At 45.4% G+C, this 25,078-nt stretch overlaps 1 protein-coding gene across 1 annotated transcript; it reads right to left on the reverse strand.

The window, feature by feature from the left end:
• Positions 1 to 1,568: 1,568 nt before the first annotated feature.
• NEK9 (NIMA related kinase 9) lies at positions 1,569 to 25,052 on the reverse strand. The gene is made up of 22 exons (XM_052696039.1): positions 24,786 to 25,052; positions 24,159 to 24,336; positions 21,253 to 21,308; positions 20,362 to 20,432; positions 18,386 to 18,491; positions 15,659 to 15,790; positions 14,700 to 14,810; positions 14,092 to 14,156; positions 13,106 to 13,156; positions 11,878 to 12,070; positions 10,894 to 11,038; positions 9,918 to 10,118; positions 9,467 to 9,513; positions 8,435 to 8,590; positions 7,962 to 8,070; positions 7,264 to 7,425; positions 6,715 to 6,885; positions 6,429 to 6,488; positions 5,712 to 5,902; positions 5,320 to 5,484; positions 4,435 to 4,647; positions 1,569 to 4,047 (listed from the first exon to the last, which is right to left on the reverse strand). The coding sequence occupies exons 1-22, from the start codon at positions 24,972 to 24,974 to the stop codon at positions 3,925 to 3,927; spliced, it is 2,895 nt and encodes a 964-aa protein (XP_052551999.1). The 5' UTR covers positions 24,975 to 25,052; the 3' UTR covers positions 1,569 to 3,924.
• Between the last annotated feature and the right edge of the window lie 26 nt (positions 25,053 to 25,078).

The raw sequence follows: 25,078 nt of genomic DNA on the forward strand, positions 1-25,078 counted from the left end.
TCAAAGTAAGAACGACTACTTTGTATGAGAAAGTTGCAACAGGAAGCAAACAAGGAACAAAAAAAGTTCCAGCAGCTCCTTTTGCAAATCCTTCAGCAATGCAGCGCCAGCTCCTCACAGGAGCCTGAAGAAAAAAGAAGACAAAAAAAAAAACCCCAAACCAACAGATAAAAAGCAGCCAGATTGAACTGGATTAGTAAAAACCTGAATCTGGAGAAACACTTCAGCCTGCAATGGGTGGACCAGATTCCTGAAAGAAGTTGGGAGTGCTTCTGACCTATAGACATGTGGGCAGAGATCCCAATCCTGTGGCACACCCTAGAAAAACATGAAGGTCCCAGAAAGGGTCAGTACTGCTCTGTCAGCCAGGTATGTATAAGAACGTGCAAACCCAGAGAAGAGAGAAAAAGAGACTCAGAACAAGGGAAAAGACTTCACTGTATGCAAACTGACTGGAAAATAAGATCAATGCTTCAACTTCAGAACTTATTAACATAGGGTATTAGAGGATAGCAAGGGGCGACAAGAAAAGGGGTAGGAAAGGAATAAACTGAAAGTTGTATTCCCACAGTCTTGAATTAATGAAAGATGTTACTGAATTAAAGAGTAGTTAAGAAATTCAGTACCACTTCCTGTCTTGCAGTATTGATTCAATTTTCCTTGCACTTTGTTTTTTTTAATTGTGTTTAGTGGGTCCTAAAAGTCAACAGACGGTCACTGGGATAGAATACACATAGAAAGGCTTGTGATACTGTAAAATAAATCCATCAACTGGGGACTTTCCTTAAGTAACAGGCAAGGAGCTAATGCTGGGACTGAAATGGTAGATTAAGCAAAAGTAGTTATTGAAATTAAATCACCAGATTTCATCATTGTGTTTGTTTCAGAGCTAGCCTTGAGCGCTTCACCCTGTTTTGCTGAGGTAATTTTTCAGGTAAAGTAAGACAGCAGAGTTTTACCCTACTTTTTTCTGTCACAGTTAAGGTTACCCAAGCTATGTTACTCCATGTGGCTCAGCTTCCTCTACTGTGGTACAGTCCCATTCTCAGAGACGTCCTGCATTTTCACTTTCTGATTCTCCACTGAACATTAAGTTTCTGACCCTCTCTGCCTCTCCAGGCATTTCACAATTTACAAAAATCCCCAATAAAAGCTTAGAGGTGGCAGGCATTGTGCAGTGTGCTGAGCTGGTATCGGTCAGGTTTTCACCTCCATAGACCTCAATGCTCAGTAAGAGCTGTTCAAGAGAAACAGGTGCTTCTTCCCTGTGAACCTTTCTCTTCCTGTTACTCATTTCCCACTTGGCATTAAAACTGTTGAAAAACCACACACACAAAGGGCCCCTGACGTCACTAAGAGATACAGCAATAAAAGGGCCTTTTTATTTTCTTTTTTCCTAAGAATCAGAGAACGTGACATTTTTTCCCATAGCAAAGGAACCTGTAAGTGCTCTGGTCATCTTTCCAGAAAATATAAGAAAAAAAACATATCAAACAACAGAATGCCTCTGATAATATATGCATGTTTCCCCTTACTCTTCTGTAAAAAGAAATCTGAACACGAGCAAATGAGTTTAAACATTTATTTAAACAGAAACTCCAAACCACTCCACCCTTTAACCTTTCAAAAAAAGACGACAAACTAGTTTTCAGCCAGAGTGTCAGAGCAGGCAAAAGTTGTGTTCCACTATAACAACTCAGTAGCAATACTAGCAGGAGACTGACACGTATGGAGCTAGCACTGCAAGAAGGGGAGAAGTCAAAAGGATTTGAAACTGCTCAGAGGCACTTCTGCCCACTTGTCCTTCCAATTTCAGCCCATGACTAAGGTGCTGGCTTTAAACTGCTTTTTTGGTTGCATAGCTGGCTGGTGTGAAATCTGTGGTCTGCAACAGGCACAACCTGGATAGCGTGAATCCTCTAAGGCACATTTGAGATTGTGGAGCACAGGGCACCCTATGTCAGGACCCTAATTCTCCACTAGATCCAAGGGGAATCCAGTCTGTGCACCCAGCTTCCCAACTGCAGAGCATTGAGAAATGAGGATAGCAGTGCACTGCAGGAGAGCGACTCCCATCAGCTTGGTGCTTGCTTGTTGGACATGGCTCAGGCTCAACTCTTTGCTCCTCAAAGGCACTGCTGCAACATGACCAACTTGATCATTTCCAAATGCAACAACAACCCTCAAGCCGGGCCCCTAACCTGAGAACTGGCTCCAACACACGAGGGGAAAGGAGGGCAGAGTCACCAGGGCAACCAAGCAATGTGGCCACACAGAGCACCTGATGCCATCTCCCAGGAGGGCTGTCCTCCTGCCCTTTTTCATTAGGGGTAGACTTGGTACTATCCTTGCCCCGGACTCTGCACTGTAGACAGTGCACTTGATACAAGCAAGGGGCACCAATAAGTATTTAAGAAGCATAAATTACAAGGAGAACGGTTTGGCATCCACCTCTAGACCAAAGGGGGAACATGCTGGCTCCCAAAGGACAGTCTCTCAAAGAAAGACATCCAGAAGAGGTGATAGGATAACCAGCTCCATTTGACCTAAGACAATTCTAGTGACGTGTCTTTGATGGGGACTGTTTAATGAAATCATAACTCCACTCTCACAGCAAAGGTGAGAGGGACTCAGGATTCCTTGGAGGCTTCACATAAAGTGAAGGGAGGCTAGCTTCTCCCAGTCATCCTACCACTCCCAAAAGCTTAGTTCAGAATCAGTTTGCTAAAAAATTTGTGGGAAATAAAATTTACTTCATTCTTTAATGGGAAATGAGGAAACCCTGAGCAGACCATGCCTCTTCCCATCTCCAATTTTCTTTGGGAAAACCTCTTGCTTCTAGAAAGAAGGTGAATTCCAGACAGAGTCTTGATCGTTCGTGGTCATAGGGGAAGGCTGCATCCTGTGACCACAGCATTAATGACCTATTCTGGGTAGGAAAACGCATTCCAGATTCATCACAACATTGAGTGGAAAAATACCGATTCTTCCCACACCCACACCAGGGGCTAAGCAGAACAGAAGCCAAGCAAGGAGCAGCTACAGGCTTATGCCAAGAAACCAGAAGCTCTGGTACCCAAACCAAATTGACAGCTGGAGCAAGAAATGCATGACTTAGTCTGAGGACCAGACGCTCAGCATCTGGTTGGGAAGCAGGTGGTCTGAAACCAAGTACCAGAGATCCCATCTCAATCAGTCCCTGCTACAGCTGTCAGAAACTGCACCCGATTCACTTATCTCTGTGCATTGCCTGGAAGTTGAAGAGCTCTAGGCACCCAGAATAAGGCCTTTAAACTCTCTGTACAGGCCACTGGACACAGTCATACGGCCAGAAGCTGCACCTTGGGGCCAGGGACATGCTGTCTGCCATTATCTCCCTTACAGGAAAATCTCCACTGCCTCCAGAATGAGATGTTCTCTGCTCCCTCAGCCCCCGAGCAGAGAGGAGAAGCCTCACTGGCTGGGCCTTATGGTGTGGCAGGGACAGGATCCTAGCCCTTCACCCCTCTAAAGTGAAGGTGGTGAGTGTTAGGGTTCAGCCAGCTTCAGTACAAAACACGTCTCTTTCTCTCAGAGATGCAGCGATGAATACTGGGGTCCCAAAGGCAGCTCCCAGGAAGCAGTGGAACAATGAAAGGGCCTGCTGCCGGAGCTGTCACCGTAACGGGGCCATACTGCTTCATGTGCAGAACTGACAGATAAGGTACAAAAAGGAGCTGCTGCTGCTTCAATCACTGAGCTGGCCTAGAGCTCAGAGGCCCTTCCCCTCTCAGAATCACTCCTGGTTCATATCAAACGTACATGGATGCTGCTCTGGAGCCTCCGGCCTCGCTCCTTGTCTGAGTGACCTGAAGCCAGGAAAGCCGCTCTCTGCATTCAGTTAGTGTGCTGTGAAGTTAGATGGATCCCAGTGGGCTCAGGAGACTAGAGGCTGGAGCGGCACGAGTCCGTTCCCAGGAAACACCAAGAATCTGAATCCAAGTCAGGTTTTGGATCCACTTCCATCTCCTCTTTGGCTGTCTGGGTTCCTTTGGAATGAACCTCCACCTGCCAAAACACACAGCAACCCTCTTAACAGCTCTGGGACTAGCTGCAAAGAAACTAGGAGCTGCACAAGGCATGATTCCTATTCTCCACATCCAGTTGGGACTCTCCACAATATCTGACTGCTGATTTCTCCTAACCAAGAGAAGTAAAGGGGAATCCCAGGTCCCTCAAGAACTGGGTTGTCCCCAATGGAAACTGGCTTCTTGGCTTCAGTCTCACTGTTACTAACAAAGCCTGAATCAGCAGCTCAACCAAGAATCAGGCAACACACTTCTACTCATATGGACGGGTCTGTTAAAAGCTGCATCCTTCTCTGCAGTCTACACAGAACTAGGATCAGGGGACTAAGTCCTGAGCATGGATGTGCACTCAGGTGATGGTCCTCACCTGCTGCATTCCCTCTGTTCCACTGCAGAACCTCTGGAGCTGGGCACTCAGACGAAGGGTTTCCTGCTGCAGCTTCTTCTGGTCATCCAGACACTGTAAGACCAGGCTTCGGAGGTGCTCCACCTCTGCTTGAAGAGCATTGCACATGCAGCCCACAACAGGAGGCACAGCCTTACCTTCACTGCATGGCAAGTCTGGACTCGGGCAAGGAGGCTGCAGAGACAAGAAGAGAAGTCAGACTGCGTTTGAATGGAAGGGAAGGAACCTTTAGGCCAGTTCTGTATGCCACAAGAAGAAAGCCTGCACAGGAAGTGTCACCTCATATGAGTTGCTGACTTCCCAAACTTGTAGAAGCTAGGTCACCAAGCTACTGTTATGTCTTCTGTACAAAAGCCACTAACATCCTCTTTTGGAAAAGCTGATCCTCACCAAAATTAACCTGGCCTAACCCCTTTCCCTTAGCCTGGAATTTGCACCTCCTCTCTGGGCAGAAAACTCCTGGAATTAGTCTAACAGCAATTTCCTACGTCAGTCCCACTTCCACACAGCAATTTCTGCTTTCTAAGTTTTATTTTCTGCTAGACTCCTGGGCTCCAGGTTTCTCTCTCTTTTTTTTTTTCCCTCTCTATTAAATTAACCACATCTTTCCATACAACTGATCTCATTATTTTCCATTTGGCTAAGTCCCAGCTTCACATTTTAGATTCCTGTAAGTTGCTCTCTTTGCAGCATTGTCTCTTCTTAACAACCCTCTTTTCCTCATCCAGATGAATTAGGGCAGTCCAACACCCTCTTCCCAGCTCTCCCCATAATTCAAATATCGCCAGTTATGCTCCCAAGAGCTTCTGGCCAAGCATTCACTATGAAAGACCTGAATAACATTACCCAGGGCTCTGTTTTGGGCTTGTTGAATCCAGTAGGTTCCTCAGGAGCCACTTTGAGTCCTTGAAGTTCCTGGTAAGGGAGAGTCTCCTTCTCAGGCTCTGAGGATGCCATGCTCATAGGAAAAGGGCTGTCAGGCATGGGAATGAATTCAGCATTCTCCAGCTCCTGGATACACCAAAGCAGGACTGTTAGGTGTCTGCCATCCCAAAGCTGATCTGATCTCCTCAATCAGTGCATCAGCACCCTCTTGTGGTAAGAAAGGCAGCTAGACCTAAAAGATTCCCCACACACCACAGATCTGAGAACCTTCCTAAGCAGCCCTTAGAGGCAGAAGTGGAACCACTTGCCTTTCTTCAGCCCCATTTCAGGGCATTTCTAAAATACCACATTACCTTCCTCAGCCAGCCAGGGCAGGAGCTGATGTCAGCACTGTCGCTTCCGTTGGCTTCTGTGGTGCTGATCCAGCCCCCCATCCCACGATCTGCTTCCATGGTTCCCCGAAAGCCTCCACTGGGATCAGGAGTTTCTGCTTCCCGCTCATTTTCTTCTTCCTCTCCTCCTCCGGTGTTGCAGCTCTGAGTCACTAGAAAACAAAATTACAAGTTTGCACTTTTCTACCTCTGTTATTCCTGTCACCAAACCCCATCTGGAGCAGAAAAACTGGGACTGTGTACCCATGGTGGTGAAAGCACATGCTGGTGGCATCTCCCTCAACAGCTGCTTATCTCCTAACACTCCCTGCAGGCCTTCCCACAACTCACAGTAGTCTTTTGCAGCACCATGGCCGCTCCCACAGGTCCAGAAAACTGGACTCTACCTCTCCAGCAGCTGCCTCATAACCCCCCTTCCCTTACCAGCCCCCTTCAGCAAATTCTTCTCAGCTCTTCCTTGTCAAATCGAAGATTCTCAGCTCCAAAGGCTTCCCTTCCATTTCACTTCTCTCCACCCTCCAGCATGATGCACTCCCCCCCAGGTACTGCAACTGCATTTCCTCCCTTTGAGCATTTCTGCAAAGCCTTTCAAACAGAGAAACTATGCTGCAGAACCAAACTGTGCACGCTCAAATGAACAGCTGAACTGAGAACAGCTCCCCAGGGCAAATTACTCACCAGTACCAATGGAGAGGCCACTGCTGTTGGAGCGGATGGTTTTAGAATTCAACACCTTTTCTGAAGGGAGAAAAAAATATCATTTTGGTTAGAGAGATATAAAGTAAAGGAACTCCTGCAAACAGCACATAAAGACAGCACTGCGAGGCCTAGAGCTCAGAGCTGCTTCCCACATTCCTTAGTGCCACCCGGCTGCTCCCAGGCAGGATTTACAGTCTTGTCCCTGGCAAGTTATCATCAGAATCAAGATCTCAAAATTTAAACTTCACTCCTAAACTTCACTTACCAACAATGATGATGGTATGCCAGCCACGGCATGACAGGTCTGGAACATGATGCAGAGATCCAAATATTGGCCGAGGCCATGAGGTACAAATATCAGAACCATGTGCTCTCTCTGTCGGTGTCATTGCCAGACGCCCATTCCCACCATTACCCCAGGCAAAGATATGGTTGTCTGAAGAAAAGAGAAATTCAAGAGACTCAGTTTGCCTGCTCCCTGTCAGCCCGTAATTGTTACAGGGACCACAGCCTCTCTTCTGTGACTGCTGTCCTGAAGTATTTGATCAGCCAGCTCCATTTTGCCAATGGGAGGAACAAAGCAATACATCTATTAGGCATCCTGCAAGCCAGCACTGCAGCTCACGGGGCAGAAAATGCTTGCTGCTGCACTGACAATGTGGCTGGGGCAGAGAGTCCCAGTCTAGGATGATTTTATTTATAAGTTTCAGAGCAGTACTGTGGGAGGGCTAGGAAACGCACAGTGGGAACCAGTTAACTACCCTGCAGATTTAGTTCAAAAGAACCCACCACAACCTCGTAGAGACCCACTCACCGTCAGTAGCAGCTATGGTGAATTCATCTCCACATGAAACCCTGATCACCTGCTTACCCCCCAGGGGGCCTGCCAGCAGGTTAATTCCCAGGTGCTTCTTATAGTCCCCAACACCAAGCTGTCCGCACTTGTTGGAGCCGAAGGTCAGCAGGCGGCCTCGCTCTGAGAGGAGGAACGAGGAGACAGTCACAGCGAGGGCCCAACTCTGGAAGCAGCCATGCATGCAGAGAACTAGCAGCACCAGCCCATAACCAGAAAGGACTCTGCTGAGAAGCCAGCCAGACTGGGATGGAACAGTGCTTGCCTCAAGAGGAAAAGCTTCAACCTGGAAACACCTCCCCAGTTCCTCTGGCTGAATTAGACTTTGCTCAAGTGACATCAGTCATAAATGATTCCTTCACTATCCCAGAGGATAGTGGATTTGCCATAATTTTTTCAAAAACCTCTTTTTCAAAAAAAAAAAAAAAAAAAGAAAAGATTATTCTGGCAGCTGATGCTGCTGTTTTAGTTGAGGAATGGGAAATCTTGGTTCCTGGAGCATGCATGAGCTCTGATACCAAGAACATAACCTTCAAGGTCAAGGGCCTGGCAATCATTGCACTGATAGCACCACTTCACCAAGAGAAGCCAGGCTGAAAGGGCAAAGCTGATGTAAAGGAATGAAGCAAGTAGTATTTGTTTCTTAATACGTGGCTCACCATCAATTGAAGCTGTGTGCGTCTTCCCTGGAGAAATGGTACGGATCTTGTAGAAGGAGAGCTGCTTGGCCAAGGTAAGGGAAGTAGCATAGGGTACCTCACAGTATGTCTGAGAAGAGACATATGGGTAAGCACAGAGTGAAGAATAACACATTCATCAGCTACAATCTACTCAAGCAGGTCTTGGCAGAACACATTAACCTAGACAGTCCTCCAGCACAGGTATGGAAAACTTCTGCCAGCTTCCACTTACACTGGAGCAGTCACTGTGTTTCACTACCTCAGATCTGATAAGACCACAGGGCAGACAGCAAGCTGAGGAATAATTTGCCCATCCCCACAACATCAGTGTCCATTGTCTTGGTCTGGAACTAACAAACTGGCACAAATTAAACAAACCTGTTGCAGGACTTCTCTTCCCACATGTGCTACCGGCTGTTGGAAGCTGGAGTCAGGGACCCAAATGCACTTACATCGTGGTTAATTATCCCTGATGTGCACTGATTCAGGCCCAGCTTGTTAAACTCATTGAGTCCACACGCCAACACTTTGCCAGTCTGGGTGAGCAGGAAGGTCCCATCACAGCCACAGTGAACGGATACAATGTTCAAAGTCTTTGGAACGTCCACCTGTGTGGAAGAAACACACCCTGAGAAAACCAAAATCCCAACCACTGCTACATAGAAGCTAGCATAGGAAAAACATACTGGGTTAGAAAACAGCAGTTCAGCTAGTCGGAGCACTAACAGCACCTAGTACAGTTGCTTTGAATACAAGTGCAAGAATACCATAAAGTCTATAGCATACTGAAATTCTCTGCAGAATTTCAGTGCAGAAATTCAAGGCATCCTAGATCTTGTGTGCAGAAACCTCTGATCCAGCAGAGGAACCAGAATGTGGTAGACACACATTCCAGTCAGCTGACATCTATGAGCTGCAGCATCAGGTAGCCAAGCAGGGCTGGGTCTGTGCTATGTAGGTGTGACACCATGTGGTTGCAGAAATTTGGCTACCAGGCACAGCCTTGCTGGTTTCTAACCCTCATTGGGTTATTTTTCTTTAATTATCCCTTGCACCACGTTTCAAGAGTGTTTTACTTTGAACTCATCTTTAACACGTTAAGTGAAATTCAAAGACTCCCATTTGTTTGCAGTGCTGCAAGTTTCCTGTACAGACCTGCCGCATGCAATTTGGGATTTCCTATGATTTCTACAATACTAAGTTCAGCATTTCCAGTTTCAGCTTGGAGATCAGCTGTAAGTCATGACGCTGGCTAGTCTGGAAGTAGCACATCCCTTTGCCATGATCTCTAGGGATAAATGAAGCAAAATGAAGTGAGTAAAGGAAAACAAAACCCTTGCAAACTCTATGATACCTTAACGAACAAACAAAACAAAACCAAAACAAAAACCCTGCTTGAGCCTCGGGTAGCTAACATTTCCAAATAGCAACCAATTTGGAGTTAGGCCCATGCAGATTCTGGGAAGAAGTGGTCACGGTCCTACCTTCTGAGGTGTACAGTGATCTTCTTCTGAATCCAAACCCAGGCGCCCTGTATCAGGGAAAACAGAACAGTCAGAAAGGGCCTCACAGGTGCCCTCACCTAAGAAATTGTATGATCTCCCCCTAGTCCCAAATCTCCTCACAGAACTAGAAACCCACTTTCCTACACAGATTGCCTGCCAATCTTCAAAGCAATCGAACCCATTCACAGTATGACTCTCTATTCACAAGAAAGCCAGGTGGTGCCCTGGAGCTTCTCAGAGAGAGGTCTCAAGGACTCAGTCCCATTTCCCATTCTCACAAGGAAAGAAAACCCCAAAGACACAATGTTCTTTGTCCCACAGCACATGCCAGACAGCCTTCACCCAGGCCAAGCACTGCACACCTGCACCATGCTGCCTTCTGGAGCAGGCATGCCCCAGTGCCTTTAAGTTCCAGGGAGACTCTACCTACCATACTCTCCACAGCCCCATGTGTAAACTTCTCTGTTCCTGGTCAGCACTGCCACGTGGTTATCTCCACATGAGACCTGCTCCACAGGGTTGGTAAGAAAGAAATCCAGCTGCAGGGGCTCAAGCACTTCAGAGCCATAAGCCTTGTCAATGCCAATGCATCCATAATAGTCCGAGCCAAATGCATACAACTGGCCCTCATCTGAAGGAGGCAATGGAAGCTTGGTTAGCACACAGAGCTTTGGTTAGGCTGCACATTAATCTCTTAGGACACGACCAGAGCAACCTATTTCTCTAATCACTTGCCTTTTTTTGTGCAGAATAATGTCATCAGGAGGCTATGGAGTTCTTTCTTAAGCTCACTAAAATGGATGACCATGCACCACAACATGCAGCTTTTTCAGGCCACCGGTGTAAAAAGAATCTCAGGTTGAACCTATCACACTTTGTAGCAGAAACCCACAAATTGACCCTGTCACTGCCTAATTAAGTCCTCCAGCATGCTGAGCATCTGAGCATCTGAGCTCATCCCTGTCAAAACCTGAGCTTTTCCAAGCTTCTGTCATAATTAAGGCACTCCTTCCTCACACAATTAAAAAAAATGTTTCAAACACATTTAGATCCTTGGATTCAGGCTCCTCTGCCTTTAACACAACGTATGTGTGAGAAACAACATATGCACTGATAAGAGTATGGATGCTGCACAGCCACAAGGAGTTGTGCTCAACCATCACTTTCATCATCAAAAAGAGATGCATCCTTACAAAAAAAATCACCCAGATTTCTTGGGAGTCAACAGCTTTCCATGTACAATGACTTTCATCTATCACCACTACTGAACGTTCAGTCCACAAAACTGACGGTTAGGTAACACACAGAACTTTCTCCTTTTTGCATAATGCTGCTCTGCTGACCTGCTGTGAAGGCAAACGAGTTCAGAGCACAGCAAAGTGAGGTGGTACCCTTCCATCTCTCACCTGTGATGCATACTGTGAAATCATCTCCACAGGACACCTGGCGAATGGCTTTTCCCTGAAGCTTCTCCACATGCTTTGGCTGCCGGTAGGATGCTCTATCCCCATGCCCCAGCTGCCCATGCAACTTGGTGCCCCCCTGCATATTCTGCAAGAAAAAAAACCCAAACATCTGTAAGGTTATGTATCTGCAACTCCTGACACGGTGCCAGGAACGACAGAAGACAGCACAGGACAAGAGAAAGCGTTAAATACTCTAGGGAAGAGACTGCTAGCTAAGTGGCAACACTTTAAACATCAACACAGTTCAACAGTTTTGCACAAATAACTGATGTGGTCTCAGGCCACCAGCTGGTGGGTTCAAGCACTGGTGAGGAATCCCTGCTCTTTTCTCACCTGCCAAGTTACAGAATTCACTTCTGTACAATTCATCCTTCAGCTTTTTAATCAGCATTTCTAAACCCTAATGGCTGCAAAAAAACCCCATTATGTAAATGTCAGCAAAGCAGAAAGATCTACATAGTCTAATGGAAAAAAAGGGAAAAATAAAACAAAAAACCAACTCCGAGTAGTGTTGAAGCTGAAACTGAAATATGAATAGCTAGCTTAAAGACTTCAATGGGCATTTTTGCAGGAACATCCACAAGTGACATCAAAGACAACAGTATATCACAAATCCTCCATTGGGCTTCTGGTCATCAGAAAGGAGAAGAGATGTTTGACTTGACACATCCACCTATAATCTTTAGGCTCACAACCAATCTCCAGTGCACCTCCCAGCACTATGAAAAACTTCACCCAAAAGCACATTTGGCCTGGAAGACTTGAGCCAGTGCCAAAGCAGATGGCTTCCTGCAGCATCCACTGCAATCAAATTTCTCTATTTCCAGGCTGCTTCCCACCCGAATTTAACACACTCATGACCGGTTGGTGGATTCTGATTTTCCCTTCCCACCATCCCCCCTTCCTGCAGTTTCTCTCACTTACCACCCAAGTGTAGAGCTCCTTCTCCACTGTCACCACAGCAAAGTGAGTGTTACCAGCACACACCTGGCGTGCACTGCAGCCACTTTTGATGGCATCCAGCTTCTGGGGGGTGGACTTCCCGCCCCCCCAGACATACACCTCGCTAGTGCGTGAAGTCACCACTGCAATGGGAGCCTCATTCACGGTGCTCGACCTGCACAAGAACCCCCCCAGAAACACACATGCTTTTAATCATTTCCACATCACTGTCATCATGCATTTTCCCACTGCTCTCTTTCTCTGCTGGTCTCCCCAGGCCCAAGCTGCAGTCCTTCACAACCATTCTCAGCCTGTGTTTTCACAAACTGCTCTCTTCATTCAGTCATTGTGAGGCCTCAACTGTTATAGACTGGCTCAGGATCAAATACAGCTCTGAGCAGAAGTGAAAACAGCCTCCAGCAAGTGTTAAAGAAAGCCTACAATCCAATTTCATGTCATTAAAAACAACAGAACACCTGGGCTTTCAATGAATTGCCATGGAATTGTTCTCATTTGTAAAGAAGTCAAGAAATCTTGCTCAAAAGCTTCTAAATTTCCCCTATCTCCACTTTATTTAAGTTACAGGCATTCCATTTGAGGGAGATACAACTCTTCACTGCAGAACCAACTCACTAGCAGATTGCGAAATGGAAGTCATGATCAAACAGTTTGTGAACTCGTGAACTGGAACAGCCTCAAATAAAGTGATTGAGTTTATCAGGAAGAAAGGTTAAATTCTGTGGTAATTCAACAGATATACAAGTCACAGAAACTGTATGCATGTGATATGTATTGCTGTCTCCTTCACTAAGCAGAACTTTTGCATATATCCAGTTCTATGAAAGGTAACCATTTCAAAGTCAACATTCAGATGGTCACATTTCTCCTGCTCCTGGAAATTTGCCTGAAAGCAGACCTACATTACAGCCTCAGATATTTAGGTTGTGAAGACTACGTCCCCAGCAGGACAGATTACACTGCTGTGTAAGACCTACTGAGGTAAGGTTCCAGCCATAAATACGCATCTAATAGGCAGAGTAAAACGTGGGATGACAACTATGTAACAAATATGTCTAATTCTTAGCATTTAAGGACCTCCTTGAAACTTTATTCCATTAAGGTTGTCACAGACTAACACTCTCAGCAAAGTTCCTCTCTGGTGAGCTGTTCCACCCAGACTTCCTTTCCAAACATGTGCCAAAATAATTACCTTGGTCGCTTATTTGGCCCATTGAGCAGTGTGACTTTCTCCTCCATCTCTCTGCCAAAGGACAAAAAGCATTTTAGGAAACAACAACACATCTCCCAAAGCAATTTACTGATAATCAGCACACACATAGACTGCTTTCCTTTCCTATAAACTGCTGCTCCCTCTTGGAGCAGCTGTTTACGAGCTCACTGCAATACATGAAGTAGGCAGAAGGAATGTTCCACAGAGCTAGCAAACTTCCAGAAGTGCTAAGAACAAACCAGATAAATCCCAGAACTTGGCCAACCTATACCCATACTGCACTAGAATTACCCTAAAGGGCTATATTTTATAAGGGTTTGGGATTTATGGTGGTGCATATAGCAAGACAAAATTCAAACTTCATTGATCACCAAGTAAAACACTATAAAGGACTGATAACCAAAGTGGGATCCAAAGAGTCCAAAATACTGTTCTATCTTTAAAAAAAAGACAGTGTGTGCAGGCTGGTGGTCAAACTAAGCTAAAATTAACCATTTTCAGTACAACTCTCTCAGGAAGAAAGAGGTACAGGAAAAAAAAGTACAAGTGTCTACGCTGTGTGAGATATGTATTATGAAAGGCATTTTTCAATGACCCTGGGAGGGTCTAAATGTAACACTTCATTCAGAGATCTGAAAAGCAGAGACCAGCATTCCTCAAAGGACTGACAGAACAGGATGCTTCTAAGTTCTCAATATAACAGCTCCTGAGACCAGAAATGTAGAGATCTTTCTCACTGTAGCCATGCCTCAACAAGCAGAGCAACTGACCAGAAAAGAAGAAAGCAAAAACACACTTGTCTCCTAAAGACGATGAAGTACACTTCAAAAAGTGCCTCACATCAGCACAAATTAACTTAAGGACTTTGCTTCAGAATTGTAAGTGCCAGTAGTCTGTACAAACCCTCCTCCTCTTTCTACCACCTGCCTTGATAAGATTTCAGGCAAGACCATCTATCCGATTACCTCCTCCGTTTGCTGAGAAGGGGTTGTTCAAGCAGCTCATCTGCAGTGGGTCTCTTCTCTGGATCCTGAAAGAAGTGAGCAATAGTCATTCTTTGGGAAATGTTCATCATCTACAGTGATACATTGGTACAAGTTTGCATGGACCTTCTTCCCTGCCTCTCCTCAAAAAAGAAAGGAATTAATTAAATATTTGGAATGAATTGGGATAAATGTTTGGGATATGAACTACAGCATATCCCACTCTGAATATATTCACACTATCCTTGCTTGCAAAAAAATTACTTCCTATAGAAATCTACAGTCATGGTTAGAAAGCCAGACTGTACAGAGATGAGGCTTCCACCTCCACAAGGCTGCATGAGAAAATAATTTCTTCTGTGAGTCTGTACAATAGTTGTCAGCAGAGCAAATCCAGCGTCCCTCCAGAGCTTGCAGGACTGAAAGGCATCCTGAGACAACTGGAGGAAGCCCAGCCTTAGTGATGCCCCAAGCCTCACAGAGATTATCCTGCACCTACAGCCCTCTTGCTGAAACAGGCACACCATCCCCCTCCACGTCTGAACTACATAGCTGGGCAGGAATGTCTGACAATTCAGTATTTCACCAACCTGATCGAGGCAGGAATTCACCATCTGGATTAGCTCCCAAGAGTAGACAGAGGAATCAACTTCCATGGCGCGATTTCCCTGTACAATCTTCACACAAAGGTTCAGGGGATTCTAGGCACAAAACCAAAACCAGCTGTAAGGGAACTGAACTGCGTACTGTGCCCAGAGGGAGAGGTGGTGCTGGCCTCCATTATCATCTTCATCGTTCTCTGATCAGGACACATCCTGGTCTCAGATTCTCCAGAAACCTAATAATAAGCACTGCAGTACTGCTACCTCTGATAGCTCGGACTCGGTGACATCTGCCTTGTCACCAAATTCTCTACCAGTCGAAGGAGAACATGCTCCTCTCAGTATGCAAGCTCCTACACAGCATAAACCACCACACAGTACAGCTAATGTGAACTACAGCCAGGAAATTATGGTATTTTCACATGGTTCTTTTAAGGGTTACAGAATCTTGTGCCATTCCAGCTTGCAGCTTTTGCCATCTCATCTCACAAGCAGTCAAATTGCATGTTCCAGCCAGCAGTGCTCCCTTTTACCATTTCATGCCAGCTTGGCCACTCTTCTCTTGCACCCAAACTTTGGGAAAGGACAACAGGACTAAATCCTGTAAAATCCAAAGGCTGTTTTTCCCCATGCAATGTTGCACACAGCTAGTAATGCTAAAAAAAAACAACAACAAACAAACCCAAGTACACAATCACAAACTTCCCTCTTGTGGAGGAAAGGATGTTTCACCCACAAGCAGGACACAGTCTGCAGTCAGCATCTGGTAAACCCGGGGCTATAGAGGAATGGGTTTGGCAAAAGCCATGGGAGCACCCATGGGAAAATCTTGCAAGCAATTTCTCTGTTATCGGCACGAGAAACATGAATTAAGAAAGCTATGAGCCACATGTACCTCAGAGTGATAAAAATAAGGTTATTCAGTCCATCCTGGTTTGCAGACTTACAGTAGCATCAAAGGTCCTCTTCAAAGTAAGAAGCTCAAAGATGACACAGCCCACAGCCCAAATATCTGATTTGAAGTTGTATTTCACACCTTGGCAGAGTTCTGGAGACATGTAGTAAGGAGTTCCTACCAGCTAGAAAAAAAAGAACACTTAAAAATCAGAACCAATCCAGCAGTTTTCAGTTCTGAAGCTCTGCATCTCACCTGTTCACACAGGCTCATGAGCATCAGGATTCAACAAAGCTCTGACACAGCATTAGTGATACAGATTACACATCACCCCAACATGTGCTGGAGGGATGGGAACAAGCAGCACACTTCTTCCTCCCTCACCCACAAGCCTGTGCCTGCATTTCTAACAAGATCCTGGGCACCTCTGCTCACGTTCTGATGCAGTATGTGATTCTCAACAGAACAGCAGTCTTAACAACACAATGAGGACTTGCCTCTCTCTTAAACATACTGCATTTGGGGGTAACTAGGGCTCTGCATACTGGCCAGCTATACAGAAATCCTGACGAGATTAATGGAAAAGGGACCTAGCAAACCTTCTAACAGAGCTGTCAGCCTGCACCAATGAAGCCACTCTGATGACAAGGTCCTACTGGACAAAGGCTACTTTGTCTCTGAGTAGGGAGGGTTTACTTTGGGGTCAGTATATAGAAAGCTGGCACTGGTCCCACCTGAAAGGCTTACACTTCAGAAGTGGGCTTTCCTGAACAGGGTTTAAGTTCCCTGCCTCAAATCCAAGAAAGAACTCAGCACTTAAATAGAGAAGCCCTTCCAGCTGTAACAGAAATAGTGGTAAAGCTCAAAGTCACAAAAAGGAGATGCACAAAGAGCAGGTTAAAAGCTGTAAGAATTGTACTTCCATGAACTCAGATCATTTCCTAGCCAGCGACCAGGTACTGAAATAGTACAAAAAGACAAGATTTAAGAAAAAAGGGAAATATTTATAGCTGTCCTTTCAACTCTCTCAACAAAACTCCATGGACTACAAAGGCTGTCTTTCATTAGACTCTGGTAGATTCTGAAAGTGCTTGTTAGGTATTTGGTGCACCATCATCTACCTTCCATTTCCTTTTACACAGCATGACAGCTACAGAGCCGCACAAGCCCTAACCACAGGAAGGCTTAGAGCCTCAGCCAGATGGAATATCACAAGAAGATCTAGGACACTACATCTTTTTCAGGCAAAGGATAATGTAAGGCATATTTTTCTATATGTTCCTTGCTAATTGGGAGGAAGAGTAATGAATGAAGAAACAAGCACTTAATAAGCAAGCTGTACCTATTTTACAAATTCATAATTTGACTGCTACAATTCTAAACTTTATGATGAAAAATATTAACAATAATACAGTTTGCACTCATTTTACAACAACTTCCAGACTGCCACTAGTCATTAGACCACAAATTGGACAGCTGGCCTGGAGCACAGCCAGCAAACACAAAAGAAAGATGGTTGAAAATATTTAACTAAAGGATTTTTGTAAGTCAAAAAAAGGATGGAGGATAAAAAAGCTGTTGCATGGATGAATATATCCAACACAGGCAACAATAATAAACGAGAAGTCATAGCATAGACTGCAGTTTCTCTGAAAGTCAGTAAGCCATGAAAAATGTGACAAAACAAATGGTTTTGCTACAGCCCAGCTTAGCAAGGGCTTTATGCAGCAGCCTTGAGTTCCCGCTTGCTGTACAACTGCACAACAGTGCTCATGTTCTGGAAGGAAGTTGGCAGGTAACTGCACATCTTAACAGAACACCAATAGCTTACATAGATGTAATAGTAAGACCTGGTAAGGGGATGTGCAGGTTGGCTTGCATCCTAACCTGCAATGAAGGCTTTAGCAGATAGGAGATATCCAGACGTTGTCTCCCTTTCCAACTCTAGTGCGCAACCACAGAAATTAACAGAGCTGGGAAATCTAAGTTGAGCCTTTCAGGTGCCTGCAATACAGCTTGTCCTGTTTCATAACTATGGCTGTGAAACTGCTTTCTGGCAGGGTCTGGAACACAGCCAAATTTGACAGCCTTCTGGTACAATTACTTTGTTCTGCAAGCTTTCCCACCCACCAAGAGCATTACCAATAAACTTTACATCTACCTTAAGAAGCACCTTTCTTGCTTCTTTGTAATTCAGTTCAGGGTCTAAATATTAAAGAGACAAGAGGCATATCTATGGCACAGTGCAGTGTCAGGGAAACAGATCCAAGCTATCTCAGGCACAGCTGAGCCAAAATAGTTCTGCTAGCAGAGCAGCATGACCAGGTTAACTTAACTTGCTGAACTGGGTTTAACTAGCCAAGAGGGAGAGAGCTAGAAATATTGCTGTGACTGTGCTGTCTCCGTGCCCTCAGATAGCTACACCTCCATGTTACGTAGATTCACCTTTGGAAGCACGGTGCCAAGGTACTAGGGAAAGAACAGTGCCCTCCAATGTAGTTATGCTGGCTCTGGTACAATTCCATGCCCACAGTGTCGCCTATCTTTAGTTTAAACCTCAGAAAGATAACCTGGGAGCAAGGATAACTGAAGGCTGCAACACATCAGCAAATACACCAATGTCAGTGAGATAGGTTAGGTGGAGACAGGAAGGAAAAACACAGAAAATAAATTCAGTATTCCTGATCTTCTACAAAGCATGCAGAGCTGAAATGGAAAAATAAACAAGAAAAAACAAACTCCAACCCTCCGTTCTGCACAAAAGAAAGCATATACTCACAGTCTCAGCCATAGAGTACTCAGAGTTCAGCTTCTTTGCCAACCCATAGTCTCCCAGTTTAATCAGGTTTGCTTTGGTTAGAAAGATATTTAATGTCTTTATATCTCTAGAAGAAACAAGAGAAACGTGGCTGAAATATACTTCCAGATTTCACAGTCTCCCACACACTACCACACCCCCCATCCCCATAAAGTAACTGCTACTCTAAGAGCAAACTCTCACACAAACAGCTCTTCCAAAGCCAGTCTGAGCCCAGGTACCAGGGCTGTAACAGCAGTTAGCCATATTTTATCATATGCCCTCAAAACCACAGCACAGTCTAAAAAGATCAGGCTCCAAAAACCTCTGTAAAGGCCACAGGGCAAAGATGGTTCTCTTTTACCTCTCTCAATCTCTTCTCAGCTGAAGGTCACTGAACAAGTCTTATTTTCCCTGTTTTTATGAGCAGATCCAAACCATGTCTCTGAGCTTGCTAAGAAAATGCATGAATGTGTATGCATGCAAATATAAACACGGTGCAAAACAGATGCTACTCCAGAATGTGAGCATAACATCCCTCTACCTTACACCTCAGGAACAAGTCCAAATTATAACAGGACATACCAGACCCCAAAGAGCAAAAGGCTGATGGCCAACAAAATGCATAACTCGAAGCCTCACTGCAAGTATTTTGTTCCAGACTGAAGGAGTTACGTAGAAGCACAGATCAATACAAAATGCTGTTGATACAGAGGAAGCTCCCACAGCACAATACGCTTCCCACAGCCAACACTTTGTAACATTCCCTTTCCCTAACATACCATGAAGAGCTTCCCAGTGTAGATCAGGACAATGTCAAGTAAAGCAGCACTTTGCTTTCGTCCCCTTGGGGCATCGCAAAGTCCTGGGTCACTCTGACAATGTCTGCAGCAGAAGGAAATCACTGCAAACATTTAAATAACTGTTCAATTCATTGCTATGGATGGACGTGGGGCCACACATTCCCCATCTGCAAAGATGGGCACCAGAAAGCAGGGCATTACAGCAAAGCAGCACAGACACAACATCTGCTTCAGGTCAAAAACTTAGGGACCGCTTTGTGGAGTATAAGCTATTAACTGTTCATTACAAAGACTAGCTGATTAACCAGAGATTCAGACTGCCAGCAGCCAGGATGCTGTCTCAAAGATATGAGCACCCTCACACAGCTCTGCTTGTTATAGAAGGACACTGTGCATCACACGAGCCAACCTTGCTGAGAATGACTGTCTGTGTAGGCAGTGCTCACCAGAACGTCACCACCTCCTCACTCTGCCCACACACTGGGCACTCTTAAGCACACGTAAGCAATGAAATTTACCCCTCCCAAACAGCCAAAGCATCAGAAAAAAGATAGCTTAGCTTCACATTAAAATCTTAGAGTCAATGTCTAAATCACGACCACCTGCTAACTTCCTTAAATAACAGACTGATTACATGGTATTTAGCCAAATCTGGGACAAATCTTCATCTCAGTGACATCATAGCATAGCCCCAACACAGTCTCCATTGCTGTCAGCTTCCAGGAATTAGACAGGTAAGGATGCACATATTGGTCTGAAGCTACTATTTGTCCAGCAGTTGTGAAGTCCCCTTGGCCAGTACTAACTAATTATTCTTCCTATCCACTTCAGCAAACATCATTTATGTGCTGTGGCAGTAAAGGACCAATTTGCTCCTTTCCTACATGGATTAACTCTTTGTTCTCAAAGGTGCAGCAAAGAGAGCTGCTCTATTTTCATACAAAATTTCTGTCACGTTTCTTAGAACACCATTTCTAGTCCAACAAAAAAATCCTTACAGAAGTGATATTTAACATCTAGGCAGCCCAGCTACGTTTTGAACAGAGAATCTTATGGCTTCCTTTAAACGCAAGAGCAGAGGTTACTCAAAGGAGTTCTGCACTCACACCCACAAAGTGCACTCGTTACCTCAGCTGTATGCCATGCAGCACATACCTGTGAAGAATTCCTGCTCGATGAATGCAGCTCACAGCTGATACAATTTGGAAGAGATACCAAAGCACCATCTGTAAGGTAGGAATAAAAGTCTTACGTGAGGCTTAAGCAGAAACCCCCAAAAGACCCATAAAATAAAAAAAAAAACTTGGCATCCCTGACACAGAGAGGCACAGCAAGAAGGCTTGACCACGCTCATTCCTCTCTCAGGAATATGAAAATGTATCACTACCTTCAGGATTTCCTGTTTTGGAAATCTCTCAATTTTCTAGTGCCATTCACAGTGCCAGTCCTGACGGGCAACACAGAATTCAATGAGTTAAAAGAATTAGCAAAGACAGTTAATGACAAGATAGAAAAGATCTACAACTGAACTTCCTAGAATTTAACTGTGATCATTCAATATTCACCATGAGTCAGAAGGCCCTGAAATGTATTATGTAAGGGAAATAAGTATAACCATCATCTCAACATGAGGTAGAAACAGCAGAATATATGTTTTAAAGAAAAAGTCCACGGTGAGATAGCTTCAGAATAATTACTCAGAAAAGAGCTTAGAAAATGGTTAAGAAGCAAACTGAGTACCAGCTATGAAGAAAGATTTTGAAGTCAATTTTTAGCCAAGATGATGGGATGACAAAAGCCAACTGAGTGCACTCTTTCATTATTCCTCACTAGGAAGCTTATATTGTCTAGAGATGCCCAAGAAGGAAAATAAAGTTTCTGATCGTGCCTAAATGTCTGCAGTATTCAATAGAAGAGGAAGGATGTCAACCCCCAGATTTACAAAAAAAAATTCCCATCAGTGATATGGAGGAAAAAAAAAGTAGCATAAACAAAGCTCCAGAACACAAATCTAGCACCACTGCTCCCGAAACCAGTCCAGATTACCTCTTCTTCAAACAACTTGTCCTTCTGACGCAGAATCTTATCGTAGAGGTTCCCTCCTGCAATATGAGTGAGAGAGAGAGAGAGGATCATCTTAGTTAATGACAGCAGTTACTCTCCTACCTTACTGCTGCGAGTGCTCAAATGCCTCTAAAGACCGAGTGAATCACACCAGCCCTCTCCATGCTCTCCACTTACACCAGTCAGGCACACACAGAATTAACCTTTTCCATCTAAGAACTTCCCTAGCTTCTTGGCATATGCAAACATTTAACCTGTACACCAAATCATGTGAGATTAAGTCTTATGTTTTCAGCAGAGTATATATGTATTTTAAAACAAACAAAACACCAAAAAAAACCCCACCAGCACTGTAAAGCACAGAAGTCTCTGAAAGCACCAATTACTGCCTTTCCCCACTTGATCTGAGCTGCCTCTCCACCTGAGATGTCAAATACATTGATGAAGGATTCACAAACTGTTGACAACAGCAGCCCAACCAACAGGAGCCTGAAAGCAGCAAATGCAGCCTCTCCAAGGCAACTCACAGACTGAAAGGAGCACTGAAAGAAATCACGTGGAGTGCTGAGGGCAGCAGACTCTGCCAGATTAGCATCCTACCAGCAAATACCAAACCTCTGAGCGTATCTTCTTGCTATTCCATTTCCCAATTATTGTATCTTAAATCCTAATAGTAACAGAACACCAGGCCCCGTTCTGTACTCCTGGGTGTAGTGCAAGACAGCTTCCTGCTGTTTGTTTTCTGAGTCTGTCCTGTTGTAGATGTCCAAAAACAAATGGCTGCTCTGTCCCCTTGAAGAGACAAGACTCCTGCAGTAGGAATATTCTGATATTCCAGTCAAGACTCCCTTTGCTTAATTTCCTCTCATTCTGTCACACTATGACCTCTCTCACCACATTTCCTTTTGCAGCCTTACGTTCACGCATGTAAATGATCCATGAGTGACTCTTCACACTCACAATTTAACCAAAATTGAAATGCCTCTTCTCACAAACCTCCTTCCTTGCAATCCAGACTACAGAGGTTTTTAGCATTTTCTGTTCTTCATTTCTGATATTTTTATCATCTTTTTTTGACAGTTTTTCTGAGCCAAAGTGCAGCCCACCAAGTACCACATCACCCAAATCCTGCACAAGGAGATAAGTAGTTCCTGATTCAGATGATCAATAACTCCATGCACACATACCAAAACAGAACCAAATTACTCTTTTTTTTGTTCCATCTCATCCCATTTGACTTTTTGACTCTACTCTCTCTTCTGTTTTCTCTCTTTTAATAGAATATTTCTTCCCCAAATTTGTTTCAGGTGTATGCAATGGCTTTATTTTCATGATAAATCCAAATCTCACGGTACCACTGAACACACAACTTTGCACAGGTTAGTTTCCTCACTTGTACAGTGGGGCTAATATTCACCACATCTCCAGAAAGGGGGTGCTAATTAAACAGCAGAGACTTTGGATATTTAGCTATGCTTTTTGGGTTTTTGCTGTGTTTTTGGGTTCTGAGAAGCGTCCTGCAGCAAAAAGTCCAGCCTTACTTTAAGAATTACAAATTATCTTGTGCTTGACATTGTAACAAATACAAGTGCACACTGCAGTGGGTACAACAACTAACAGCCCTCAGCAAACATCATCCTCTTAGGTGTAAATGAGGTTTTCTCCTTTTCACACCCCTACTTTTATGCCACTGATAGATATTCAGGTAAGGCAGGCCACATACTCATCTCCTTGTTACTGTCTCAGAGCAAAGCAAGAGTTTAGAATCACTGACATACACTACAGACATCAGTACCACCCACTGTCTCTCCATAATCCTCTGATAAATTTGTAACGGCTCCAAGCATGCAGACATTTTGGGCAGATAAGAGCTCTCACAGTACTCCTAAAGCTAACTGTGCTTCAAGGAGCTCACATTTCCCTACCCTTGCACTGAACTCCACCAAGCATAATGAAAAGCAGTGAACTGGGAGAGGCAAAACCAGCTTTAATCAATGATGTTTGGCAGAAACGTTTTGTGCAGGTTTGCTGTCCTCCTCAGACAATCCTGGGAAAAGCTCTTTATCAAAGGCGGTGCACAGTAAGTCTCTTCCACCAAAAAAACCCCAAAGCTGATAACCCCTAAACACAAAGAAGACAGGTAGCCAGGTGAGCTGTCCCACATAGGAAGCAGCCTCCAGCTCCAGTCAGTCTCCTGTTCTAGCAATACCAGCCACATACTATCTCCAGCTGTCTAAGAGCAGTTGTAGCCCAGACACTCATCTCAAATCCTTCCTCCTCTCCATCCCAGCCAGGCTGTTTACCCTGCAAGCTGCAAACGCCCCCATCTGATCTACTCTTGGATGAAATTTTAAAGTTTTCTCCACCAACACTGGGACTGTATATATATATATATATATATATATATATATATATATATTTTTTTTTTTTTTAACAGTAAACACAGAAGCTGGCAGCACAAGGCAGGAAGAAGTCCTGATTGCAGCATGCCAACAGATTTTCAAGCTCTGACTTCTAAACAGACTCCTTTATTTGGTGATTACGTGACTGAAAACAGCCCCACTCTGTACTGGCAGAGGGGCCCAAATATCCCCATACTCTTCTCCTATTGTCCTCCTGTAAGAACAAAAGAAGGCAGGTTAGAAGCGTATACTATCAATAAGCCACTTCTTCTGTTGCACCAGTTGCTCTCAACACTCAAGAAACTGCCACTGAACTGTCCGCAGAGACCACGGAAGGATTTTTAATCTCTTCTTCAGGAAGCAGCACAATCCATCTCTGTTCCTCTGCCCCCAGAGGACGCACCAGCAATGCTCCCTGTGGGCTGTGTAGGACGGTAACTCAGCAATGCAGCAGCCTGCTGTGGTAAGAGGGAGGAGGGCTCTCACCATTACAGTACTCCAGCTCAATCAGCAGCGTGGTGTTATCCATGAAGTGATTGTAGTATGCAATGATGTTCTCATGCTGCAACAGAGCAAGGATAACGATTTCATTCAAAGCATCACGACGCTCTTTCTCTGACAGACGGGTCAGGTCCACCTCCTTCCACACCACGAGTGAGTCATCCTGAAACACAAAAACACCTTTTAATTAAATACACGTTACTCTGAAGAGAGCAACGTGCCTTTACGGCAGGAAATTAAAAGTTTCGGGAAAGGCAGGCAGGCTTTCCTGCCTTTACAGATTTCAGACGAAGGTTCTTTGCAACAACGAGCGCCGAGCTGTGCCGTGTGTCACCGGGAAAGGCACCCTGCAACCGTTCTCCTAGCCGGGGGCACTAAGAAAAGGAACGAGGCTTCCGGGCAGAGGACGCAACGTTTGTTTCGCCTCAATGGACCGCGCGCGCTCCGGTCCAATAAAGGGAACGTCGCACATCCGCCCCCACAGCCGCAGGGCGCCGTACGAGAGCGGCAGCCCCTCGGAGCCCGGCCGGTGGCGGCGGCGCGGGCACGGAGCTGCGCAACGCCGGGCGGCGCGAGGAGGACGCGGCGCGGAGGGCTGCCGGCCCGGCCTACCTCGGTGCGGCGGTACAGGGTGGCCTCTCCGAAGGCGCCGCGGCCCAGGATGCGGATGGGGATGTAGTGCAGCTCCTCCTGCTCGCCGGGCAGGCCGCCGCCGCCGCGGGAGCCGCCCCGGCCCGAGGACTCGCTGCCGAAGTCGGAGCTGATGGAGTCGCAGTGCCGCTCGTACTCGCCCAGCGACATGGCGGCGCGGCGCCGCGCGGCCCTGCTCGGCCGCTCCCTCAGCGAGGCCCCGCGCGTCCGACGGGCTCCATGTCGGCTCCCGCCGCCGACCCGGAACCGCTTCC

This window comes from Tympanuchus pallidicinctus, unplaced genomic scaffold (genome assembly GCF_026119805.1).
Source record: "Tympanuchus pallidicinctus isolate F22 unplaced genomic scaffold, pur_lepc_1.0 scaffold3, whole genome shotgun sequence".
NCBI classification, from domain to species: Eukaryota; Metazoa; Chordata; class Aves; order Galliformes; family Phasianidae; genus Tympanuchus; species Tympanuchus pallidicinctus.